General features: G+C 36.5%; 1 protein-coding gene across 1 annotated transcript in view; it reads left to right on the top strand.

Annotated features, from left to right (window-relative positions):
• ROCK1 (Rho associated coiled-coil containing protein kinase 1) overlaps positions 1–23,519 on the top strand; it is a gene marked incomplete at both ends in the record, with an annotated part of 127,948 nt that overhangs the window by 61,100 nt on the left and 43,329 nt on the right. Inside the window, 3 exons of the mRNA XM_084252683.1 lie at positions 13,803–13,962; positions 15,008–15,068; positions 18,727–18,815. Of these exons, the coding sequence (XP_084108809.1) occupies positions 13,803–13,962; positions 15,008–15,068; positions 18,727–18,815 (310 nt within the window). The remainder of the gene's footprint in view (positions 1–13,802; positions 13,963–15,007; positions 15,069–18,726; positions 18,816–23,519) is intronic.

Below are 23,519 nucleotides of genomic sequence, written 5' to 3'. Positions count from 1 at the left end.
TATAGGAAGGCTACTGATTTTTGTGTGTTGATTTTGTATCCTGCTACTTTAGTGAACTGGTTGATTATTTCTAGTATTTTTTCTGTGGTTTTTAGGGTTCTCTACTTATATTACCCTATCATATGCAAATATTGATAGTTTTACTTCTTTCCCTATTTGGATTCCTTGTATGTTTTTCTCTTGTCTTATTGCCCTGGCTAGAACCTGCAGTATTATATTGAAGAGCAGTGGTGAGAGAGGACATCCTTGTCTGTTCCTGATCTTAAAGGAAAGGCCTTCAGCTTTTCACCATTGAAAATAATATTGGCGATGGGTTTGTCGTATATGGCTTTTATCATGTTAAGTTATATTCCTTCTATCCTGAGAATTTCAAGGGCCTTCATCATAAATGGATGTTGAACTTTGTCAAATGCTTTCTCAGCATCTGTTGATATGATCATATGGCTTTTATTTTTCTTTTTGTTGATGTGTTGGATTACACTGTTTTCGTATGTTGAACCATCCTTGTGCCCCTGGGATGAATCTCACTTGATTGTGGTGTATTATCCCTTTGATGCATTGTTGGATTCTGTTGGCAAGGATTTTGTTGAGGATTTTTGCATCAGTGTTCATTAGGGAGATTGGCCTGTAATTTTCTTTTTTTGTGCTGTCTTTGTTTGGTTTTGGTATTAGTGTAATGTTGGCTTTGTAGAATGTATTTCGAAGTATTCCTTCTTTTTCAATTTTTTGAGTTTGTGTAGGATAGGCACTAATACACTGCTGAATGCTTGGTAGAATTCATTTTTGAAGCCATCTGGACCTGGGCTTTTGTTTTTGGGGAGTGTTTTGATTATTGCCTCAATTTCGCTGCTTGTAATTGGTCTGTATAGTTGTTCTATTTCTTCTTTGTCCAGCTTTGGATGATTATATTGTTCTAGGAATTTGTCCATCTCTTCTAGGTTGTTGAATTTGTTTGTATATAACTGTTCATAAAAATCTCTGATAATTCTTTTGATTTCTACTGAGTCTGTTGTGATTTCTCCTGAGTCTGTTGTGATTTCTCCTCTTTCATTTATAATCCTATTTATATGTGTTTTCTTCCATTTTTCTTTGTGAGCCTTGCTAGAGGTTTGTCTATTTTGTTTATTTTTTCAAAGAACCAGCTTTTGGTTTCATTGATCTTTTGGATTGTTTTTTTAATTTCCGTTTCATTTATTTCTGCTTTGATTTTTATTATTTCCTTTCTTCTACTGGCTTTCAGGGTTTTTTTGTTGTTCTTTTTCTAGTTCTTTAAGATGTGATAGGTTGTTTCTTTGAGTTCGTGTTTCTTGCTATATATTTTCCTCTTAGTACTGCTTTTGCTGCATCCCATACATTCTGGAAAGTGGTGTCCTTCTTGTTGTTCAACTCAAAGTATTTTTTAATTTCTTCTTTGATCGCCTCATTAGTCCAGTGGTCTTCGAGTAGTGTGGATTTCGATCTCCATGAAGTGGGAGGGTTACTTGTTTTCTTTTCTTGATTTATTTCTAGTTTTGATGCCTTTATGAATAGAGAAAATAGTTGGAATGATTTTGATCTTCACATATCTGTTGATTTGTCTTCAAGTACCTGTTGTTTGTGTTGTGGCCCAGTATGTGATCAATTCTGGACAATGGTCTGTGCACGCTTGAGAAAAATGTGTACTCAGATTTTTTTTTTAAATAATAAATTTTATTTTTATATTCCCCATACAATTGCAGCCCCCCCCCCATTCTGACCCCAATCCCTCCCCTCCCGCCCTGTACTCAGATTTTTTTAGGTGCAGTATCCTCTAGATGTCTGTTAAGTCCATGAGTTCTATGTCTTTATTTAGGGCTCTAGTGTTTTGTTTATTTTTTATCTCATTGATCTGTCCATTGGTGAGAGTGGGGTGTTGAAGTCTCCCACTATATATGTTTTTTTTAAGGTTCTTTTTTTTCTTTTTTATACAAGAACCGGGGTACAGGCCAGATTTGCGGGAGGGTGAGAGGATTCACCAGAGACAGAGCAAGGAACAGAACAGGTAGACTGACGAAATACACTGCTGAGGGGAGCAGCTGGCACGACAAGAGAGGTCTGCCACACCATGTGGGACCCTCGCTGGCCTGCCGGTATCGAACTGGCTCTGCAGAGGCTGCGGACAGCTTCACAGCGCTGCACTCAACCACATGTGCCACCAGGGGAGGCCCTATGTATTTTCTTTAATGTCTGTTTTCAGAGCTGATAATAAATGTCTAAAATATTTTGGTGCTCCTTCATTTGGTGAGTATATGTTGATAAGTGTTATTCTTCCTGGTGTATTGTCCCCTTGATCATAATGTAGTGTCTGTCTTTGTCTCTTTTTACCTTTTTTAATTTGAAGTCTGTTTCATCTGATATAAGTATAGCTGTCCCTGCCTTCTTTTTTTGGTCCATTTGCTTGTAGGATTGTTTTCCAACCTTTTATTTTCAGTCTGTGTTCATCTTTTGTGGTTAAATGTATTTCCTGGATACAGCAGAATGTTGGATTTTGCTTTTTAATCCAGCCTGTTACTCTCTTTTTATTGATGACTTTAATCCATTTACATTTAGAGTTAATATTGATATGTTGGCATCTGTATTTGCCATGTTGTTTGTCTTCTTTGTGATTTAATTCCTTCTTTATTCTGTTCTTGTTCATTCCTCTGTTGGTTTTGGCTTTAGGACTTCTTGTAGAATTTTTTGGAGTGGGGATTTAGTTATGAATTCTTGGAGTTTCTGTTTGTCTGAGAAGATCCATATTTTTTCTTCATAGAGGAAGGAGAGCTTTGCAGGGTATTCTTGGTTGTCATTTGCTGTGTTGAAGTTTGTTGAATATGTTACTTCATTCTCTTCTTGCCCGTAGTGTTTCTTCAGAGAAGTCTGAAGTTAACCTGATTGGTTATCCCATATAAGTTATCGGTTTCTTCCCCCTTGCCCGTTTCATTATTTTTTCCTTGTCTTGGATTCTTGCAAGCTTTCCTATTATGAGTCTTGCTGTAGTTTTCTTTTCATTGTGGTAATTGGATGTTCTTCTTGCTTCCTGTATGTCTATATTCATCTCCTTTTTCATGTTTGGGAAGTTTTCTTCAATTATCGCCTCAAATAATTTCTCAGTTCCTTTGTCTCTCATCTCACCTTCTGGAATGCCTGTAACTCTTACATTTCTTCTCTTCATGGAGTCTAATATCGAAGAATGTCTTCATGTTTCTCCCTTTGCACTTCTTTCTCTTTTTTTTTTTTTTTGGCTCCTTTTATTTCTGTATCTTTCAGAGTACTGCTCCATTCTTTCATTTCATCGATTTTGTTTTCATTGCTTTTCGCAGAGTTCTTTATCTCCTCTAGTAGTATTTTAATCTCCTGCATTTCTTTTATTTCCTTTCTTGAGGTCTCAATTTCGTTCTTCAGTGATTATTTGTCTCAAATCATTTTTTTCTTTTCATTTTCTTTCTACTTTTTAATCATGATGATCATTAACCCTTTGCACTCCGAACCATTTTACGATATTTTTATTTAATTTCTTGTGCCATTTCAAGTTAAAACTTCAGGGAAACATGCATGTCTCAAAAAGTTGAGTTGAAATAATCTTAATTCCCTGTAATCACTAATAAATTGCAATGTCCCCTGAGAGGGGACATCCGAGTGATATGCTAGAATTCCGATGTCTCCTGAGAGAGGACAGCGGAGTGCAAAGGGTTAATTCTCTATTTGACAGGCCAAGAAGTTCTTCCATGTCATTGTTGAGCTCTGGTGACTGTGTGTGTGTGGGTGGGTGGGTGGGTGGGTGCGTGGTGTGTCCTCCTGCGGGCTTGCTTGGTTATTTATATTTTTCCTTCTCCCTGCTGTTTGCTTTCTAATTAGCTCTGTGCGTTGTGACGGTGTGCCACTGGTGTTGAGGGGCTTCTATTTGGGGTGCTCCTTCAGTGGTATTGGAAACTGTTTACCAGACCGAGTCCAGCACTGTATGCCAAAACCCCACCAGGGCTTGATGCTGTGTTGTTGGGCACTGTCCCTTACAGTTCCCTCCTTCTGTATTTACTCAGATACAGCAGAGAATCAGCTAGCTGGTGATTTTGTTCTTGTCCCTAGGTGGCGCCAGAGACCTTTACTTGATGACCTGTGCTGTTTCTCAGTGGTTCCCTGAGAAACGGATGCGGGGAGGGGAACACCTCAACACAGGGACTCTTGTTCAAGCTGGGTGCTTTGTCTGCCCCATGCTCATCCAGTGCTGTGCCAGCAGCTGTATGGCTCCCATGCCCTGAATTCTGTGCTCTAGGTCTCAGTTCCAGGGCTATCAGATCCAAAATGCTTGCTGTTGGGCCTCCCTGGTGGCACAGCAGTTGAGCGCTGGGTTGCGAGGCTGCCCGCAGCCTCTGCAGCGCCGGTTCGATCCCTGGCTGCTCCCCAGCCACCGGAGGAGGATCCCACATGGTGCCCAGAACTCTCCTGCCGCCCGCTGCTCCCCTCAGCAGTGTACCTCGGTCCTTCTGCCTGCTCTGCTCCCCGCTCTGGCTCTGGTGAATTCTCTCAACTCTCCCGCGCTTCTGACTGTACCCAGTGCTTGTATAAATAAAAATAAATAAATCTTTAAAAAAAAAAAAGCTTTCTGTCACCCTGTGCTGTGCCCACTGTTAAGGCGGGTCCCACACCCAGGATCCTGTGCTTGGCTCTCAGTTCCAGAATGGGGTCTTGCTCCACACCTTGTTTCCCGTCTTACCCCAGTTTGCATGCCCCACCCTCTCTCAGAGCCTGACCATGGTGGTTTTGGGATCCCTGGCTTCCAACTATCAGGAAGTTGGTGATTTTGTTCTGGTCACTAGGTGGCACCAGAGAACTTATCTAGTATCCTTCCAAAACTGCGTTTTTCCCTGTGGGTCTCTGGGGAATAGAGTGGGGGTGGTGTGGAGCCCCTTAGTGGCATGGGGGAGCTATGTCTGTCCCATGCCCCACCATCGTGGGGAATCCCAGGCCCCGGATTTCGAGCCCCGGTTCTCAGTTCTGAAGCCCTCAGATCCAGGATGGGGATGGTAGCCCAGTTCAGTGTCCGCAGAATGTCGCCTTTTGCACCCCGCGCCTGTGCCCAGGCGCCTGGTTTTTGACTACTCAGTGAGGGTCATTCACCTCAGTGACCGTTCACAAGTGTCTCCCCACGAACCTAGTCTCGGGGATGTGGGGACCTGGGAACCTGTGATCTGCGTATGCTTTTCCAGAGGGCATGCTTTTCCGCACAAGCTTAAAGGCTGGCTTTGGGCTATTAGCAGGTCTCTCTGCAGAGTCCTTCTCTTCCTGTAACGGCGCCCAGAGCCGTTAGCTCACCGCAGTGGCGATTCCTGCATGGTTCTCCACAGTTCCCATCCGCGTGGTGCGGTGTCTGCTGTAGTTCCTTTCCACTCATTGTCCCGCTTGATCTGTAGTGTGTTCTTTTTTTTTTTTTTTTTTAATAGAGGCATGTTTTCTTTCTTTCTTTATTTGTTTGTTTGTTTATACATGCTCTGGGTACAGTCAGAAGTGCGGGAGGGTGAGAGAATTCACCAGAGCCAGAGCGGGGAGCAGAGCAGGCAGAAGGACCGAAGTACACTGCTGAGGGGAGCAGCGGGCGGCAGGAGAGGTCTGCGTGCCATGCGGGACCCTCCTCCGGTGGCCGGGAAGCAGCCGGGGATCGAACCGGCGCCGCAGAGGCCGCGGGCAACTTCGCAACCCAGCGCTCAACCGCCGCGCCACCGGGGAGGCCCTGTAGTGTGTTCTTGTTGTTGTTTTTGTTTTTTATTTTTCCTTTTCCTCCTTTCTGTTGGTCGGAGTGTGCCGGCTTTGTGGGTGGGGGAGGGCAGCAGGCTTCTGAGCTTTCATCCCTTCTAGTCCTCTTTTATGGCCACTTTTCCTCTTCTGGCACTTTGACAGAGTCGCTGTTTATCTTCTGTGTCCCGGTTCTCGCAGGGACCTGCTGCTTTTCCTCCCTGTAACTTTTTTTTTTAATGGAAGGACTTACTGGCAGCGTTCCTCCCCCCCCCCCCCCGTGTTGATCCTCTCCCTAGTTTTATTTAAAAAGACTCCACTGCCCAAATGCCCAAAAATAGATGACTGGATCAAGAAGATGTGGTACATATACACAGTGGAATATTACTCAGCAATCAAAAAGATAAACTCATGCAATTTGCGGCAACATGGATTTGCACTGGAAGGGATCATGCTCAGCAAAATAAGCCAGAAAGAAAAAGAAAAAGACCGGTTGGTCTCGCTCATAGCAGGAATTTAGAAGACCTAAATAAGGGACAGGAAAAAGACTAATTATAATAAAGTAAAAATCAAAATCAACAAGCAACTATAAACCAGAGACACACTGAGGGAGGGGGAGGAATTAGGGTCAGAATAAGGGGGGGATTGTATGGGGACTATAACCAAGATGAAATGCATGCATTGTACAAAAATGAAAAATGATGTAAAAATATATATAAAATAAAATAAATTATGAAAAGTGAAAAAATATAAAAATAAATAAAAAGACTCCACTGGGTGAAGCAGGTTGAGCCAGGGCAGAGATGGTGCTGACTGGTCACCACTATGGCACAAATAGGGACAGCACTAGGAAAGCTGCCTTGTGGAACTCTTAGTCTCGTAGAATTGGAGAGTCTAAATCAATGACAATTTATGATATGATTATACCTCTTATATAACATCGATGAAAAGGGTAGTGAATTACTTCATTTATGTAAATTTTATTTCAAGAATTAATATATTTGGTGATTTTATTAGGTTATTGTTGCTTTCTACCTCTTAAAAATCTGTATTATCATCTGTGGTTTTGTTGTAGTATGCTTATATTTAGCATACTTATAAACATTTTGCTATCTTTTTTAAATCCGAATAGCCCCTATTTTGTGGTTATTAAAAAGGAAAAAATGAAGTCTGCAGAACTTTTCTTTCTTACCACTCTTCTTACCCCTTCTCTACTTCCCACCCCTAAAATACCAAGAATGCTTTTATTCTGAGCTGACCTCACTGACCTAAGTTTAAAAAAATTATATAACGCAATTCTTTGTATTTTTTTCTTTAGACTCTCCAATTTTCTTTGGCAGATTTGCTTACTTTTTAGTAAATAATCCTTTTGATTGTTTTACAACTTACATGTCTACAGATTGCAGTGACACTCTTTACCATCTGTTCCTTGGTGTGGGAACTGGTAAAAACTAGTTTGATTTTTAGCAGAATTTCCATGAATTTCTTACTCTTAATTTAGAGACAAAAAGTGTTAAGATTGTAAAATTACTTTTTCCACTCATTTGAAATAGAGGTGAAGAAGTGACAAGAGATTAAAGATAGAATGCTGAAGAAATGAAAAGCCTTTTGCACACCATTGTTCAGAGAAATATCTTTCACAAAAACTTGCTACAGGTCACACTGCTAGGAAATGACAGTGTCAGTATAATGGTCATAGTCTCTCTGAATCCAGAATTGTTCATCTTCTGGAATACCATGTACCTTTTAAGATTTCCAGTATTAGAAATGTAGGGAATTGACATTTGTTGGCAGTTTATTTGGGGCAACATAACATTTATTATATAAAGTAGCATTATCAAATATTATGTTAAGTGTAATGCTTGCAAAGCTTTACCATTCTTGATCTCACTAAGATAAGATATTACCATTACTCTTGTAACCTATAGTTGGTGGGAAATACACAAAATGATAACACTGGTAACACTGTCAGCTCATGTACTAAATTTTCAGTTTAGTTAAAAACAAACAAAAGAAGGATGGGAGAGAGAGAGAAAGGAACGGAAAATGTATTTTAAGAAATAATGGAGAAAACTTCTCAAACCTAGAGAAGGGAGTAAATGTATAAATCTAGGAAGCTAAAAGAGCCCTGGGTTGTCCAAACAAAGTCAGAGCTACACCAGAGCATACAGTAGTGAAACTTCCAAGAGTTCAAGACAAAGAAAGTATTGAAGCTGTCAATGAGGAAAAAGCAGAATTATACACCGTGACCAAGTGGGATTCATACTAGGAACACAAGGGTAGTTCATATTTCCAAAAATAAATCAGTGTAATTCATCATCAACAAAAATAAAGATTAAAATCATATGATCATATCAGTGCTGAGAAAGCATTTCATAAGACCCAAGATCCATTTATGTTGAAAAATGGGGCATAAATGGAACATGTCTTAACCTAAGAAAAGCCGCTTACCGCAAACTCACATCTAATATTCTCAGTGGTGGAAAACTGGAAGCTTTTCCAGTCAGGTCTGCTACAAGCAAGGATGCCCACTTGCACCATTACTATTCAACGTATTGAATAGTATTTGGAAGTCCCAGCTAAAACAATTAGACAAGAAAAAGATGTTCAGGTTTCCTATTTCTTCACTATGCATCTTGAATAATGCTACAGTTCTAAGAATTTGTCTACCTCTTCTAGGTTATTGAATTTGTTAGTATATAGATACCATAGTAGTCTCTAACTGTCCTCTAAATTTTTGCAGTATCTGTTATTTCTCCTATTTCGTTTTTGGTCAGTTGATTTCAATTTTGATACCTTTATAGTCTGAGAAGATGCTAGATACAATTTCAGTCTGCGTGAATTTGTTAATATCTGTTTTGTGACCCATAATGTGGTCTATTCCAGAGACTGTCCCATGTGCACTTGAGAAAAAATTGTATTCTGCCTTTTGGGTGTGCAGTGTTATGTAAATGTCTACTGGGTCCATGTGGTCCAATTCTGTGTAAAGCTATTGTATCACTGTTTATTTTCTGTCTTGTTGATCTATCCATTGTGGAGAGTGGGGTGTTGAAGTCTCCTCCCACAGATGTGTTTTTTCCAGCCTGTTTTATGAGTTACTTTAGCTGCCTAATGTATTTTGGTGCTCCTTCATTTGTTGGGCATATGTTGATGAATGTTATGTCTTCTTGACATATCATTCCCTTATCATTATGTAGTGTCCACCCCTGTCTATTGTTACCTTTTTAAACTGGAAATCTATTATATTTTGTCTGATTGAAGGGTGGCTGTCCTTCTTTCTTTTGAGAGTTTACTTCGGAAATAGAAGGTTGGATTTTATTTCCTAATCCAACTAGATACTCTATGTCTTTTAATTCCTGAGTTCAGTCTACTTAGATTTAGAGTGACTATTGACATGTGATAGCCTGTTGCTGATGTTTTATTCTTAATTTTTATGTGTCAGTCTATTTTCTTATTCACATTTTTGTTTATGTTCTTCTCTTTGAAAAGGTGTATATGTTCCTCCCTTGGAAAAGTAGTTTAGTGTTTGCAAACTTCTTGAGTTTTTCTATGTCTGAAAATGCCTTTATTTCTCCCTCATATTTGCAGTATAATGTTTTCTTGGCTGGCAATTTTTATCATTAAGTATTTGGAACACATTGTTCCATTCTCTCTTCATTCATAGTGTTTCTTTAGAAAAGTCTGATGTTAACCTGATTGTGGTTAACAGTCTACTTCTTCCCCTCTGCCAGCTTCAATATTCTTTTATACTTTGTTCAGAATTCTTGGATGTTTTATTAATATATATCTTAGTTTTGGCCTCATTTTATTTAGGTATGCTGGGGTTCTTTTAGCTTCCTGGATTTGTACATTTATTCTCTTCTCTAGGTTTGGGTAGTTTTCCTGTATTTCTTGAATTACATTTTCTGTTTCTTTCTTTCCTGTCTGGTATCCATTTTTCTTGTGTTGCCTTTCTTCATGGAGTTGAATAATTCTTGGAGTGTTTCTTCATATTTTTTCACTTTGTTTCTCTTTCCTTTTCTACTTGGCTTCTTTGTACATTTGCATCATTGGTAACAGTAACTCATTCTCCCAATTTATCTTTTCTACTTCTGTGACTTTCTCCTGAATTAGTCATATTCTGTTTTTCTCTTTAAATCCTAAAACTCGGGCCTCCCTGGTGGCGCAAGGGGTTGGGACGCAATCTGTGGAGCTTTCCTCAGCTACTGCAGCGCAAGTTCAATCCCCGGCCAGGGAGCTGCCCACATGGCACAGCAGACCTCTCCTGACTCGCCCGCTGTTCCCCTAAGCAGTGTGTTTCAGTTGATCGGCCTGTTCTGTCCCCGCTTTGTCTCTGGTGAACCGTCTCACCCTCTGCATCTCTGGCATGTGCCCCAGTTCTGTATGCATAAATAAATAAATCTTTAAAAAAAAAAAATCCTAAAACTCCATTTTTATATTATTTAGAGCTTCATTTTCTGTGTTCAGTTAATTGATTTTATTTCTAAGGACATTCTTTTGTTTTTCTCTGTTTTTTCTCCCATTTTTTTAAATTTATCATGGTAATTTTAACTACTGTATTTGATGGAAGAACATATTTTCCAAATCTTTGAAATTGGGTGGGTTCTGGATATTTGTTCTTTCTCTGTCTTATATTATTCCTTGAGGACCCATGTTGTCATTTGTTGGATTTTACCTTCTCCCCATTATTTGCTTTGGGGTCCAGATACTGTAGATGGGGCTTCGTATAGGCATGACTCTTTTCCCCTTCACTGGTCAGAAGTCTCACCTGTTTGTGCAAACAGCTGGTTGGGCCTCACCAGAAGTCACAGGCTTATGACTACTCTGGCATCTCCTCTGGCACTGGTCCAGGGCCTCACTAGTTTGGGTGGACACTGATGGAGTCTTGCAGGAATTTGTGAGGCCTCTGGCTGCATGCACCCTTTAAAGTACATTATGAAGCAATAATAATTAAAACAGCCTGGTACTAGAATAAAAACAGGCATGCAGACTAATGCAATAGAATTGAGAGCCCAGAAATTAATCCACTAACTATATAGCCCGTTAGTCTGTGATAAAGGGGCCAAGACCATACAGTGGAACAAAAGTAGTTTCTTCACTAAATGGTATTGGAAAAACTGAACAGCTGTATACAAAAGAATTATACTTGACCACTCTATCTAACCATATGCAAAAATCAACTCAAAAACAGATAAAAGACTTGCATGGAAGGCGTCAAGCCATAAACTACATAGAAGAAGACATAGGCAAAACATTTCATTACTTAAACTTCAGTGATGTCTTCAGGAATTCATCCCCCCCAACAAGGAAAACATAAGTGAACATAAACAACTCAGACTATATCAAACAAAAAAGCTTCTGCACAGCAAAAGAAACTGCAAAATGAAAAAACAACCTACTGAATAGAAAATATTTGTACACTATATATATGACAAGGGACTTAAGTCAGAGATCTACAGGGCGCTCATACAATGCAATAGAGAGAAAACAAATAACCCAATCAAAAAATGGGCAGAAGATATAAAGAGACACTTCTTCAAAGAAGACATCAGATTGCATATAAACACATGAAAAAATGTTCATCATCACTTATCAGGGAAATGCAAACCAAGACCACAATGAAATACCTCCTCAACCTGTGAGAATGGCTCGTATTGAAAAGATCAGAAAAAACAAACCCTGCTTAGGATATAGAATAAAGGGAATCCTCTTTTGCTGATGGTGGAGATGCAGACTGGTCCAGCTCTTATGGAAAGCAGAATGGAGGTGTCTCAAAAGATTACAGATGGATCTGCTATATGGCCTAGTAATTCCACACAGGCATGTATCTGAAAAATTCAATAGTACTAATTCAAAAGGAGACTTGTATCCCATGTTTTTTGCAGTGTTGTTTACAATAGCCAACTTACGGCAAAAGCCTAAGGGCCCAAAAAGAGATGATTTGATCAAGAAGATATGATGTATATATACAATGGAATATTATTCAGTAGTCAAAAGATAAAATCCCTGGTAATTGGGGTGATAAATGTGGAGTAGAAGGGATAATGCTAAGTGAAGTAAATCAGAAGGAGAAAGATAAATACTGGATGGTGTCACTTACATCTGCAATATAGAGGAACCAAACTAAGGGCCAGATACAGACAAGCTTAAAAAGTAACCCTTGAAAGCTGACAATAGAACTGAAACTTACAGAGGGGTAAGGGGTGTGGGAAAACAAAGACTGAAGGAGGCACAATGGATTATGGTCATGGACTATGGGTGATTTGGTGGTGGGTTCACTACAGTGGTGATACCTGATAGTGGGTTCCTATTGTTACCCCAAATTTAAAAAGTTTAATAAAGTTTAAAAATACTTTAATTGAAAAAAAACTATTCTTCAATAGTATCATATATAAAAAAACTAAATTTATCAGAAGCTATAAAAGAATATGCACCCAAACTAGCTCTGCTGCCTTTTAAAATCTTACTTGCATGATAATTTTAATGCAGGATTTCTCAATCTTGACCTTTGGAAGGTAAATCTTTTTTTTTTTTTTTTTTTGGTTGGTTTTCCCTGAACGTTGAGTATTTTTAGTGGTATTTCTGTTCTCTGTCCACTACTAGATGCCATTAGAACATTTCCCCCATTTGTAACAACCAAAAATACACCCAAGCATTGCCAAATGTGACTTAGGGTATATTTATTTTCCCAACATTTATCATATTGAGGAAATTCTACATTTGTTGACTGGGGTTTCTTTTTAATCATGAAAGGGTATTGAATTCCAGATTTACTGTTTTAAAGTAAAATATATGTCAAGAATATAATTGATTTATATACTTCTCACAAGGAGAAGATGCCCTTTTATTCCTGTCGCTTTATAAATAAGTATTTATTACTAGAAAACTAAAATTGTTGAGTCAGGCCATTCTCTAGGCCATTAAGAAAAGAGAATGATGGAAAAGCTCTTTTCTCTTTCACTGTTTTTAATACTACAGCTTCTTTGGGTTGAATGTTGTTTTATTCCTATCAAGTAGTTCAATGTATCTGAAATTCACTACATTAGTTCTTTTTGCGTGAAATACCTAGATGATTCAATAGAAATATGATTCTGTTACTTAAATCTTTGAAATCAGGTTTTTGTTTTTTGTTGCTCATCTTTATCTTCTTTCTTAAGATGAATGAGATGATTGTGTGTAAAACAATTATTCAATATTTTGATGATATTTTGTGTTGTTTATGTTACTTGTATTTTTAAAAAACATTTTTCAAAAATATATTTTTAGAGATATACTCTAGCATATTCAAACTTCAAAAGAAATATTGGTAGCATTTGTTTTATATAGCATTTTCTGTGTTACGAAGATTTGAACATTGCATATGTGACTTTATAGTTAGTATATATGAACCTTGCTCCCCATCAGGTTTATAACTCTTGATTCTCTGTCCATGTTTGGTATCCCTGCCCTCTTTCCCTAACAACCACTTCACAAATACTTTAGTGAATTGTTCCTTAATCATCCATACAATTCAGAAGAGGTAATTTGTCTAAAAATGTAATTCAAAATACTGTGCTCCTCATGATTTAATATTATACTAGGGGGTAATATGGTCATCATTTATATTCTATTTTTATTATTTGGAAATACAGTCCAGTAACAAATTATTAATTGTATCCAGAACACTAATAACCAACCTTTCTAGTCTTCTGTAGAGCTGATTAGTGAATAAAATGCTGTATTTGAAATGGATCGATTTTAAAGTATGGCTTCTGAAAAATTTCTGTAGTCCTAATTACTGTTGCATATTTTATGCTACGATGTATTATAAAACCTTAAAATACTTGACTTATAATATTCAAATTAAAATAGATGATAATCTAAATGACCTTGAGGACAATCATTTCATAGAATTACATAATGATCAATACCAGTTGATTGACAGTAAAACTCACTATAATGGGATTCAACCCATTTGGAATTTGTGGTTCACAAATTATTTGTATATGAAAACCAATAGTAATTGGTATGGAATTTTTGCTTCACTTTATTTTTGTATTAAATTTGAAGTGAACTAATTTTACTTCTGTATTCAGCTGTAGCACCAGTTGTACCTGATTTAAGTAGTGACATTGATACAAGTAACTTTGATGACTTGGAAGAAGATAAAGGAGATGAAGAAACCTTCCCTATACCTAAAGCTTTTGTTGGCAATCAACTGCCTTTTGTAGGATTTACATATTATAGCAATCGTAGGTAAGTATGCTGAATATTGATGTGTTCAGGTGGTTTCCTTATATTGCAGTTCTGCATTTAGAGAACCATATATTACTAACTTTGTAGTTATAACTTCAGTTATATAGCATACTAAATTTAGAAGATCTCTTAGAGATAAAATGCTCTGATTTCTTTTTTAACTCATATTCCACTGGCATGTTGTATTTGTCTTTATTTACATTATGTAATACATATTGCATTCTTTGACACATTAACAATCAGTGTGATTAAATGGCATCACATCAGGATTTGTCATTTGTTAATCGATCTCTTCTCTACAAAACTGCTACATAACCCCTATTACTATCTTCTGACTACTAGATTCTCTAATTAATCTGAATAATTTTCCAAGAATAACACAGGAAGCAACATTTTTGTTTCTATTAGAGCACTGTTATTTGTTTAAAAGTACTTAAAGAACACTTGATTAGCTTCTGTTTTTCACTTTGAATATCTGGTACATTAGTAGTTTCTCCATAATAGCTGTGAAACATACTGTATAGCTTTTGATATCTTTTTGAGAGAGCTCTACTGATTAGCCAAGGTGGTAACTGTGGTTGTGATTTAGTTGTGACTGTAATAGTAATAATGGTAATTGTAGCAAGATAGAGATAGTAGCAGAAGCAGCAGCAGTACAGTAGCAGTCCCTTTATATAACATTTGATAGCTTAGAATTTTTCAATAAAATCTGTTTGATAATCTCATAAAATGTATGAAGAAGACCTTTAAAGATCACTAACAACTTGTCTTTATATGTTATTCTAATTTTATACTGAATTCAGAGAACTCTGTAATACTTAAGAGTCCCAAGTTTTGCTGCTTCACACCTAAACAGTGGTTTTATGTATCATTTCTCTATTATGTTTCTAAAGTGAAAATTATAAACCACACTCAATTTAAAAAAAAAAACAGTATAAGATTGGAAAAAATCATTTAATATTTCTTACTAGTTATTATATATTAAAGATTGAATAACTTAAAAGTTATTGAATGTTCAAAGTTTTAAAAACTTTTTTCCTCCCAGATACTTAACTTCAGCAAATCCTAATGATAATAGAAGTAGCGCCAATGTGGATAAAAGCTTGGTATGTATTTTAATTTTTGTTTAAATTTATGGTCAATCAATGTATCAGAGCAAGGGTCTTAACAGGAAAGCATCATATTCAAAAGATTTAAGAGAGTTTTATGTGTGACAATAGCAAAATTTGCCATTCTAACCATTTCTCAATATACAGTTCAGTGATGTTTGCACCGTCACATTGTTATGCCACCAGAATACTCCATTTCCAGAACCTTTCTTCATCGTAGACTAAAACTTTGTACCCACTCTCCAATATACTCACCCTCCTAGTAAACACTATCCTACTTTCTGTCTAGATACCTCACATAATATTTGATGTTTTGCGGCTAGCATATTTTACTGAGCATAATGTCCTCAAGTTTTATTCATGTGGAATTTTTCAGAATTTCATTATTTTTTAAAATTGAATATATTCCATTGTTACATATATAGGATATTTTGTTGATTTATTAAATGAAGAGAGTTTAATGAAAGGGACTACTGATAGATCTGTGGGTAAGGTTGAGGGGAGCAGTAAATAAAGGGCACTAAAATCACCCATTGATTAACAGCAGTGATAAGCCCTTGCCCCTAGTCTGAAAGGACAGGAAGAAACAAATCTTGTTACTACAGTTTAAAGAAAGCATAGAGTTAAGGAAGAGGAAATATAGAACATAGACCACTGCCAGAATCAGGGTAAAGCAAGAGCGTGGGGAGAATAAATACTTCATTTCTCCCATCTTCTGATTTTCTGCTGTTATCTCCCACATCCTGAAGCCAACCTTAAAATCAGAACTGTAGAGTCTAGGTAATGTGGTCTGTAGATTTTCAAGCAAAGAAGGGCAGAGGATTTATCTTCAAGACTGACAGGGGTTGGGAAGGGCGTTAGATAAAAACCATTACCTACAGTCAACATTATCTAATTTGTCCAATGAAAAGTAAGTTGTTAAATAATATTAGAGATATGAGTGCTTTCTATTATGGGGTTCATGAGACAGAGGTTAAAAGAAAATCTTGCTTACAGTTGAGAAGATCCTTTTGGATTAACCAGGACTTCTCTTAAAAATACCAGAAATAATGGGCCTCTCTGGTGGCGCAGGTAAGGTTGAGCGCTGCACTGTGAAGCTGTCCGCAGCCTCTGCAGCGGAGCTCTCCTGTCTCGCCCGCTGCTCCCCTCAGCAGTGTATTTCATCTCTCTGCCTGTTCTGTTCCCGCTCTGTCTCTGGTGAATCCTTTCACCCTTCTGTGCATCTGGCTTGTACCCCGGTTCTCGTATAAATAAATAAATAAATCTTTAAAAAAAAATACCAGAAATAATGACCTTAGTGCAGTCTGCACACTCTGTGTACTATAGCCTTCGTATTTTTAATTGAGGAGTAGAATAGCTAGCAATTATTTTTTTAATGCTGACATAATTCTTTCTCTGATATATTTACTCTTAAATGTAATAGAACATGTGATAGCAAGGGAAAATGGAATAAAGGGGCCATGAACCAGTAGAGCTATTTGCTACGTCATATAGCTGACAGGGTCTCAGAAATAAAATTAAAGCACCTTTGACCTAGGGAAGATGATGATAGGGAGCTGCTATAACTCAGTTCTTATTGTATTACTTGTCTCTTGGATTAGAGATAAATTAGAACTTCAATTATATTCAGTGGGATCATGTTGTCTTAGGACTGATCTTACCAATGGTGATTGCTCTAAGTTTCTGTCAGTGACTGCTATCTTTTATCTTTCGCTCTGGTAAAATCACAGGGGAAGAAGATATTTGTGTCACTTTTTATTGACCCAGAACTAAGTAAAAAGCTAACTAATTTTCAAGCTTTTCTTAAAAGCCTTCTAGAAGACTAATGAACAACTTTATAGTTGTCAAATACAATAAGCTATTTTCATGCATATCTTATTTTTCTTTTTTACTGCATCTGATACTGATTAATCCTTCCTCAACTGAAACGTCAAACTTCTTTTTTTAATTGGGTAAACATAATAAGAATGTTGAATTATAACACCATATACCTAAAACCTATATAATGTTATAAACCAGTATTATTTCAGTAAGAAAGGGGAACGTCAAATTTTTCTGATTCTTTCATTCTCATCATTTCCTTTCTTTTTCTTCCTGCCTCTTTGAATTTTATTTTCAGTCCTCTGCAAACTCGTTATCCCCTCTTCTACCCATTCCTCCCTCTCTCTGTTCCCTGCTTATCCTCCCTCCCCCTTTCTTTCCATCTTCCTTTCTTTCTCCTCTCATTTCTCCCTTTAATTTTTTTCCTTTTTTAAAAAAAGACTTATTTATTTATGCATACAAGAACTGGGGGGTACAAGCAGAGGTGTTGGGAGGGGGTGAGAGGATTCACCAGAGAGAGGGTGGGGAACAGAACAGCAGACTGACTGAAACACACTGCTGAGGGGAGCAACGGGCGAGAAAGGAAAGGTCTGCTATGCCATGTGGGTAGCTCCCTGGCTGGGGATTGAACTCATGCTGCAGTGGCTGTGGATAGCTTCATAGGTTGCGTCTTAACCCCTTGCACCACCAGGGAGGCCCTCTCCCTTTAATTTTTAAATGTTTTTCAAGAATCTGATCTTGGCTTTCTAATAATTTTCTGCAAATGAACATCTGATGCTGGTCTACTTTGCTTCCTCTGAATGTGTTGTTTGAATCTCTCCTCTCTCGCTACTCTTCGTGCACATCTCTCAGGCACTTCAGCTGAGTCCAGAGGTAAACTCAAGAGTTTTCTTCATATTCTCTCAGCAGTTCATTTTGTGTTTACCTATCTTTTGTAATGCTACTGTGCCGGCTCTTTTTACTTTAATCAGTTGCTAGATCATAAGTTGTTTTCTTGTTGATATTTATCCATATTCTCTTCATTCCTACAGCCTCTGCCTTAATCAGACCTATGTACTCTCTTAACAGAACAGTCTCAGTAAGCTAGTAACTAGTTGCTTTATCTAGAATTTCTTTTTCCTTTAATCTGTTTATTATTACTGAAATGATGGTTCTAAAATGCCCGTACTGTGTCATGTCCTTTTTTAAGATGCTTACCCATTTATGTCCCCAAATTCTGTTTTTGCATACAAGCATCATGGTCCCACTAACCTTTTCAGATTTTATTATGCCATTCTTCTGTTAGGTTTTGTGCTCTGCCTATACTAGCTCTCTTTCCATTTTCCAAATATACCATCTTTCGTGTCTCTACTTTTAGACTTGTTTATTCTTTTTTGTGCTTTCTCTGCTTGGTACTTAATGTCTTTTAAGTCTCACCTCAAACATATCTTCCTCTCACAAGCAGATATGACCTCTTGTTTCTTTCAGAGCACCTTATGTGTAATTTTATTACTTAACCACATTGTAATTAAATGTGTTATGTATATGTTTTTAGGGTTATTGTAGGCTTAATTCATCATCCTATTCCTCTACGCCCCACTATGTATCTATTAACTTCATAAGAACAGGAACCAAATCTTATTTTTTGTATTGCTAATGCCTACCACAGTACCTGACATATTTGTAGATGTGGAAAAAATGCTGTTAAAATAATATAAAAAAATTTGGATAGAAAGGACGGGGCTGAGATAATAATTCCCTCTTAACCAAGTATAAAGTACATAAACTTGCTATTCTTAAATTCTCTATGCATATTCTTAATAGAATGAGGTTTTTTGTTTGTTTTTTATTACAGCAGGAAAATTTGCAAAAAACAATTTACAAGCTTGAGGAACAGCTACATAATGAAATGCAGCTCAAAGATGAAATGGAGCAGAAGTGCAGGTGAGAATATATTTATATGTTCATCATATTAAAATTTATATAGCAAATGCTTATTTTCAAGCTTGTACTCTATAAACACTTGAAAAGTACACACAAATAGGTAAAGTTGTAAAGTTTGCTATTGATGTACACTCAGTGAAGAGTATCTTGGCTACATTTGAAAAGTAGTATATATGTTAGCAGATTAGTTATAGATGTGTTTTCCTTAGAATATTTAAAGTACATTTAATTTGCTGCTGACAGTCTTTTTTCTTAATATAATTACAGTGATGATTCACTTACCACCTGATCAGTTGCTTTTCTGTCGCATTTAATTTTCTCACTGAATGGACAGTTATTTACATTAAATAAGGTGCTTTCTAAAAGATGAAATATTGTTGAAGATTAAAATTCACTAAATTTTGCTGTAAGCAAAATTGATTATATTTTCTTTGTATTATTGATTATATTATTTGATTATATTATCTTTGTATGCAGAAACTTCTCAACAGCTATACAATAATTATTTATCCATTTTGTCTCATTTCCATATTTTGCATTTAGAAATTCCATTCCAAACCTTGGAATGGGTTATACTAACTTCCATTTTTAATTCTCTAGTGCAGTAACTAAAGTTTTTTCTCTGTGAGTCTAAACCTAATAAGAGCCTAAGTATTTATGAAAATATACAATGGTCAAGACAATTTTAAATAACCTAGCATAATACTGAGTTGCAGTTTTTATAATTATATTTTTAAGGGATAATATTGACTAAATGATACACTGTTGTATCATGTTGATTATGTATTCAACAAGTGGAATTAGGAATATTGGTAATTTTCTTACTATGGGAGAGAGGAAATAAGTAAAATTTTCATGGGATACCATTTCTAATAGACAAAATTAGGTAAATGTATAAATACAAACATTATTTATTTATTTTTTTAATTTTATTTTTATATTCCCCATACAATTGCAAACTCCTTATTACAAACATTTTTTAGAAAAAATCTTGAATATAAATAACCCATTCCAAGGTTTGGAGTGGAATTTCTAAATGCAAAATATGGAAATGAGACAAAATGGATAAATAATTATTGTATAGCTGTTGAGAAGTTTCTGCATACAAAGATAATATAATCAAAATGAGGCAGATGACAGCTGGTGATAGTGGTTGTAGTGGTGATTCAGTTTGAGGAAGAAATAAGAATGGCCCAAGTGATCAATGTAGGAAAGAAAGGCCTGAGACCAGGATAGGAAGGTTGACAGAGTCTGATCTTTGGAGGATGTTGTTTTTGACAAGGTAAGATATTTGTTATTTATGTTAAGGGCAATAGAAAACACATTAGAAGTTAATTAAGCTAATAAAAAAATGGCTCAGATTTACTCTTTAAAAAGAATGCTGTTTAATTGGCATCACTTGGTATTTATCCAATTAAATGGGAATAAGGGAGCAAGATGTGTTAAGGGTGATTCCCAAGTGTTGTCCTTTACTGGGGGGATTGCTAGAGCAGAAGCTAATTGATACTGAGGGAATGGATGGAGAGCAGAAGGGAATAAATTAGTTTTGCACATACCAAATGATGTATTTGATGAGACATTCATTTGAAAACATTGCATATATAGATTTGAAGCTCAGAATTATTTCTAAAGCCAAAGTACACGAGTTATGATGAGATAATTAACTTTCAGTTTATCTCAGTTTATTTGCCCAGGTTTCCAGGTGGTATGTTGTATTTGAAATTTGCCACATTTCTCTTCATTTATTTAATCTTGTATTAAAGTTCAAGTGGCTAATTTTTTTTTATAGTAGCAAATATTGCATGAGGGAGTTTAAGGGTCTTTACTATGGAATTCATATATTTCCTGCCAAAAAGTCCATGGATAAAACTTGAGATCCTTAAATTTGGACGAGGAAAAAAAATATTTTCTCTGATAACTTAATTCAGCTTTCCTACTATTTTGAACATGGGCAATAATCCACAATTAATAGTAGCTGTGAATTTTTATTACCAGTGAAAATCACAGATATAGTCTTATTTTTCTGATTTTTTCTATGATTTATGCTTATCATACTTTCAAATCCTGTCAAGTAGATCTTGTGATTTATTATATTAACAAAGAAACACATTTTCAATTCATTAGACATTTTCTAAAAGTTTAAGACTATATTTCAATATAATTTTGGCTTCTTTTAATCCTATGTATTTTATGCTTAAAAATACATTATTCTGAGAAAATTCCATAAGCTTCACCAACTCCCATAGGGATTCATAGCATGAAAAAATGTTTAAAAATCTAAATATGTTATGAATTCTATCAAACATTCAGAAATGAATGAGTGCCTATCCTTCATAAACTCTCTCAAAAAAGTGAGAAGGAAGGGATAATACCAAACACGTTCTATGAAGCCAACATTACACTAATACCAAAACCGAACAAAGACAACACACACAAAAAAAAACTACAGGCCAGTCTCACTAATGAACACTGATGCAAAAATCCTCAATAAAATTTTAGCTATCAGAACCCAACAATGTATCCATAAGATAATTCACCACGACCAAGTAGGATTTATTCCAGGGGCACAAGGATGTTTCAACATCCAAAAATCAATCAACGTTATCCAACACATCAACAAAAAGAAATATAAAAACCATATGATAATATCAATAGATGCCAAGAAAGCTTTCGACAAAGTGCCACACCCATTCAGGATAAAAGCCCTTGAAATTCTTGGGATACAAGGACATACCTCAACATCATAAAGGCCATATATGACAAGCCAACAGCCAGTATCATTCTCAATGGTGAAAAGCTGAAAGCATTTCCATTAAGATCTGGAACAAGACAAGGATGTCCACTCTCACCACTGCTTTTCAATATAATACTGGAAGTCCTAGCCAGAGCAATAAGACAAGAGAAAGACATACAAGGAATCCAAATAGGAAAAGAAGAAATCAAACTATCACTATTTGCAGATGATATGATAATATACATAGAGAACCCCAAAAACTCCACAGAAAAACTAATTCAACTCATCAATCAGTTCAGTAAAGTGGCAGGATACAAAATCAACATGCAAAAGTCAGTAGCCTTCCTATACACAAACAATAAATCTGAAGAAGAAGAAATCAAGAAAACCATCCCTTTTATTATCAAAACAAAAAAAAAATCAAATACTTGGGAATAAATCTAACAAAAGAGGTAAAGGACCTATACAAAGAAAACTATAAAACACTGTTAAAAGAAATAGAAGAAGACACAAAGAAATGGAAAGACATCCCCTGCTCATGGATTGGAAGAATAAACATTATTAAAATGGCCATCCTACCAAAAGCAATATACAGATTCAGTGCTATTCCAATAAAAATTTCAGTGACATTCTTCAAAGAAATAGAACAATTATTGATGAAATTCATATGGAATCACCAAAAACCCCGAATAGCCAAAGCTCTCCTGAAAAAAAAAAAAAAAGGGAATGGAGGCATCATACGCCCAGACTTCAAACTATACTACAAAGCCATAATCATCAAAACTGCATAGTATTGGAACAAGAACAGACACACAGACCAATGGAATCGAATAGAAAATCCAGAAATAAACCCACAGATTTATGGTCAACTAATCTTTGACAAAGGAGCAAAGAATATGCATTGGAGCAAAGAAAGTTTGTTCAATGAATGGTGCTGGGAAAACTGGGTTGCTACCTACAAAAGAATGAAGCTTGACAACTACCTCACACCATGCACAAAAACCAACTCAAAATGGATTAAAGAACTAGACATAAGACCTGAAACCATAAAATACATAGAAGGAAATATAGGCAAAACTCTACGTGATATGCACATCAAAGACATCTTTACAGACACATCACCCAAAGCAGTGTTAGTGAAGGCAAAGATAAACAGCTGGGCCTACATCAAATTAAAGAGCTTCTGCACAGCAAAAAAGACAGCAACCAAAACAAAGAGAAACCCCACCGACTGGGAGAACGTTTTTGCACACAACACTAATGATAAAGGACTGATCACAAAAATCTGCAAAGAGCTGATGAGACTCAACAAAAACAAAGAAAATAATCCAGTCAAAAAATGGGCAGAAGAGCTAAAAAGAAACTTCTCTGAAGAGGAAATGCAAATGGCCAACAGGCATATGAAAAAATGTTCAGCATCACTGGTAATCAGGGAAATGCAAATCAAAACTACAATGAGATACCATCTTACACCAATGAGAATGGCACACATTAAAAAAAACTAGCAACAACAAATGTTGGCGAGGATGTGGAGAAAAAGGAGCTCTTCTGCACTGCTGGTGGGAGTGCAAAATGGTCCAACCACTATAGAAAGCTGTCTGGAGATTCCTCAACCTGCTAAAGATGGGGCTTCCATATGATCCAGCAATTCCACTCCTAGGTATTTACCCAAAGGACACAGAATCATTAATTCAAAAGGACACCTACACCCCTATGTTTATAGCAGCACTATTTACAATAGCTAAGCTTTGGAAACAACCCTAATGCCCAAATATAGATGACTGGATCAAGAAGATGTGGTACATATACACCATGGAATATTACTCAGCATTCAAAAAAGATAAACACATGCAATTTGCAGCAACATGGATGGTGCTGGAAGGGATCATGCTCAGCGAAATAAGACAGAAAGAAAAAGAAAAACACCGGATGGTCTCGCTCATAGCAGGAATCTAGAAAACTTAAATAAG

This window comes from Talpa europaea, assembly GCF_964194135.1.
Source record: "Talpa europaea genome assembly, chromosome: 13".
Taxonomy (NCBI): Eukaryota; Metazoa; Chordata; class Mammalia; order Eulipotyphla; family Talpidae; genus Talpa; species Talpa europaea.
The sequence above is the reverse complement of the archived record's forward strand: the minus strand, read 5'-3'. Positions and strand labels throughout refer to the sequence as shown.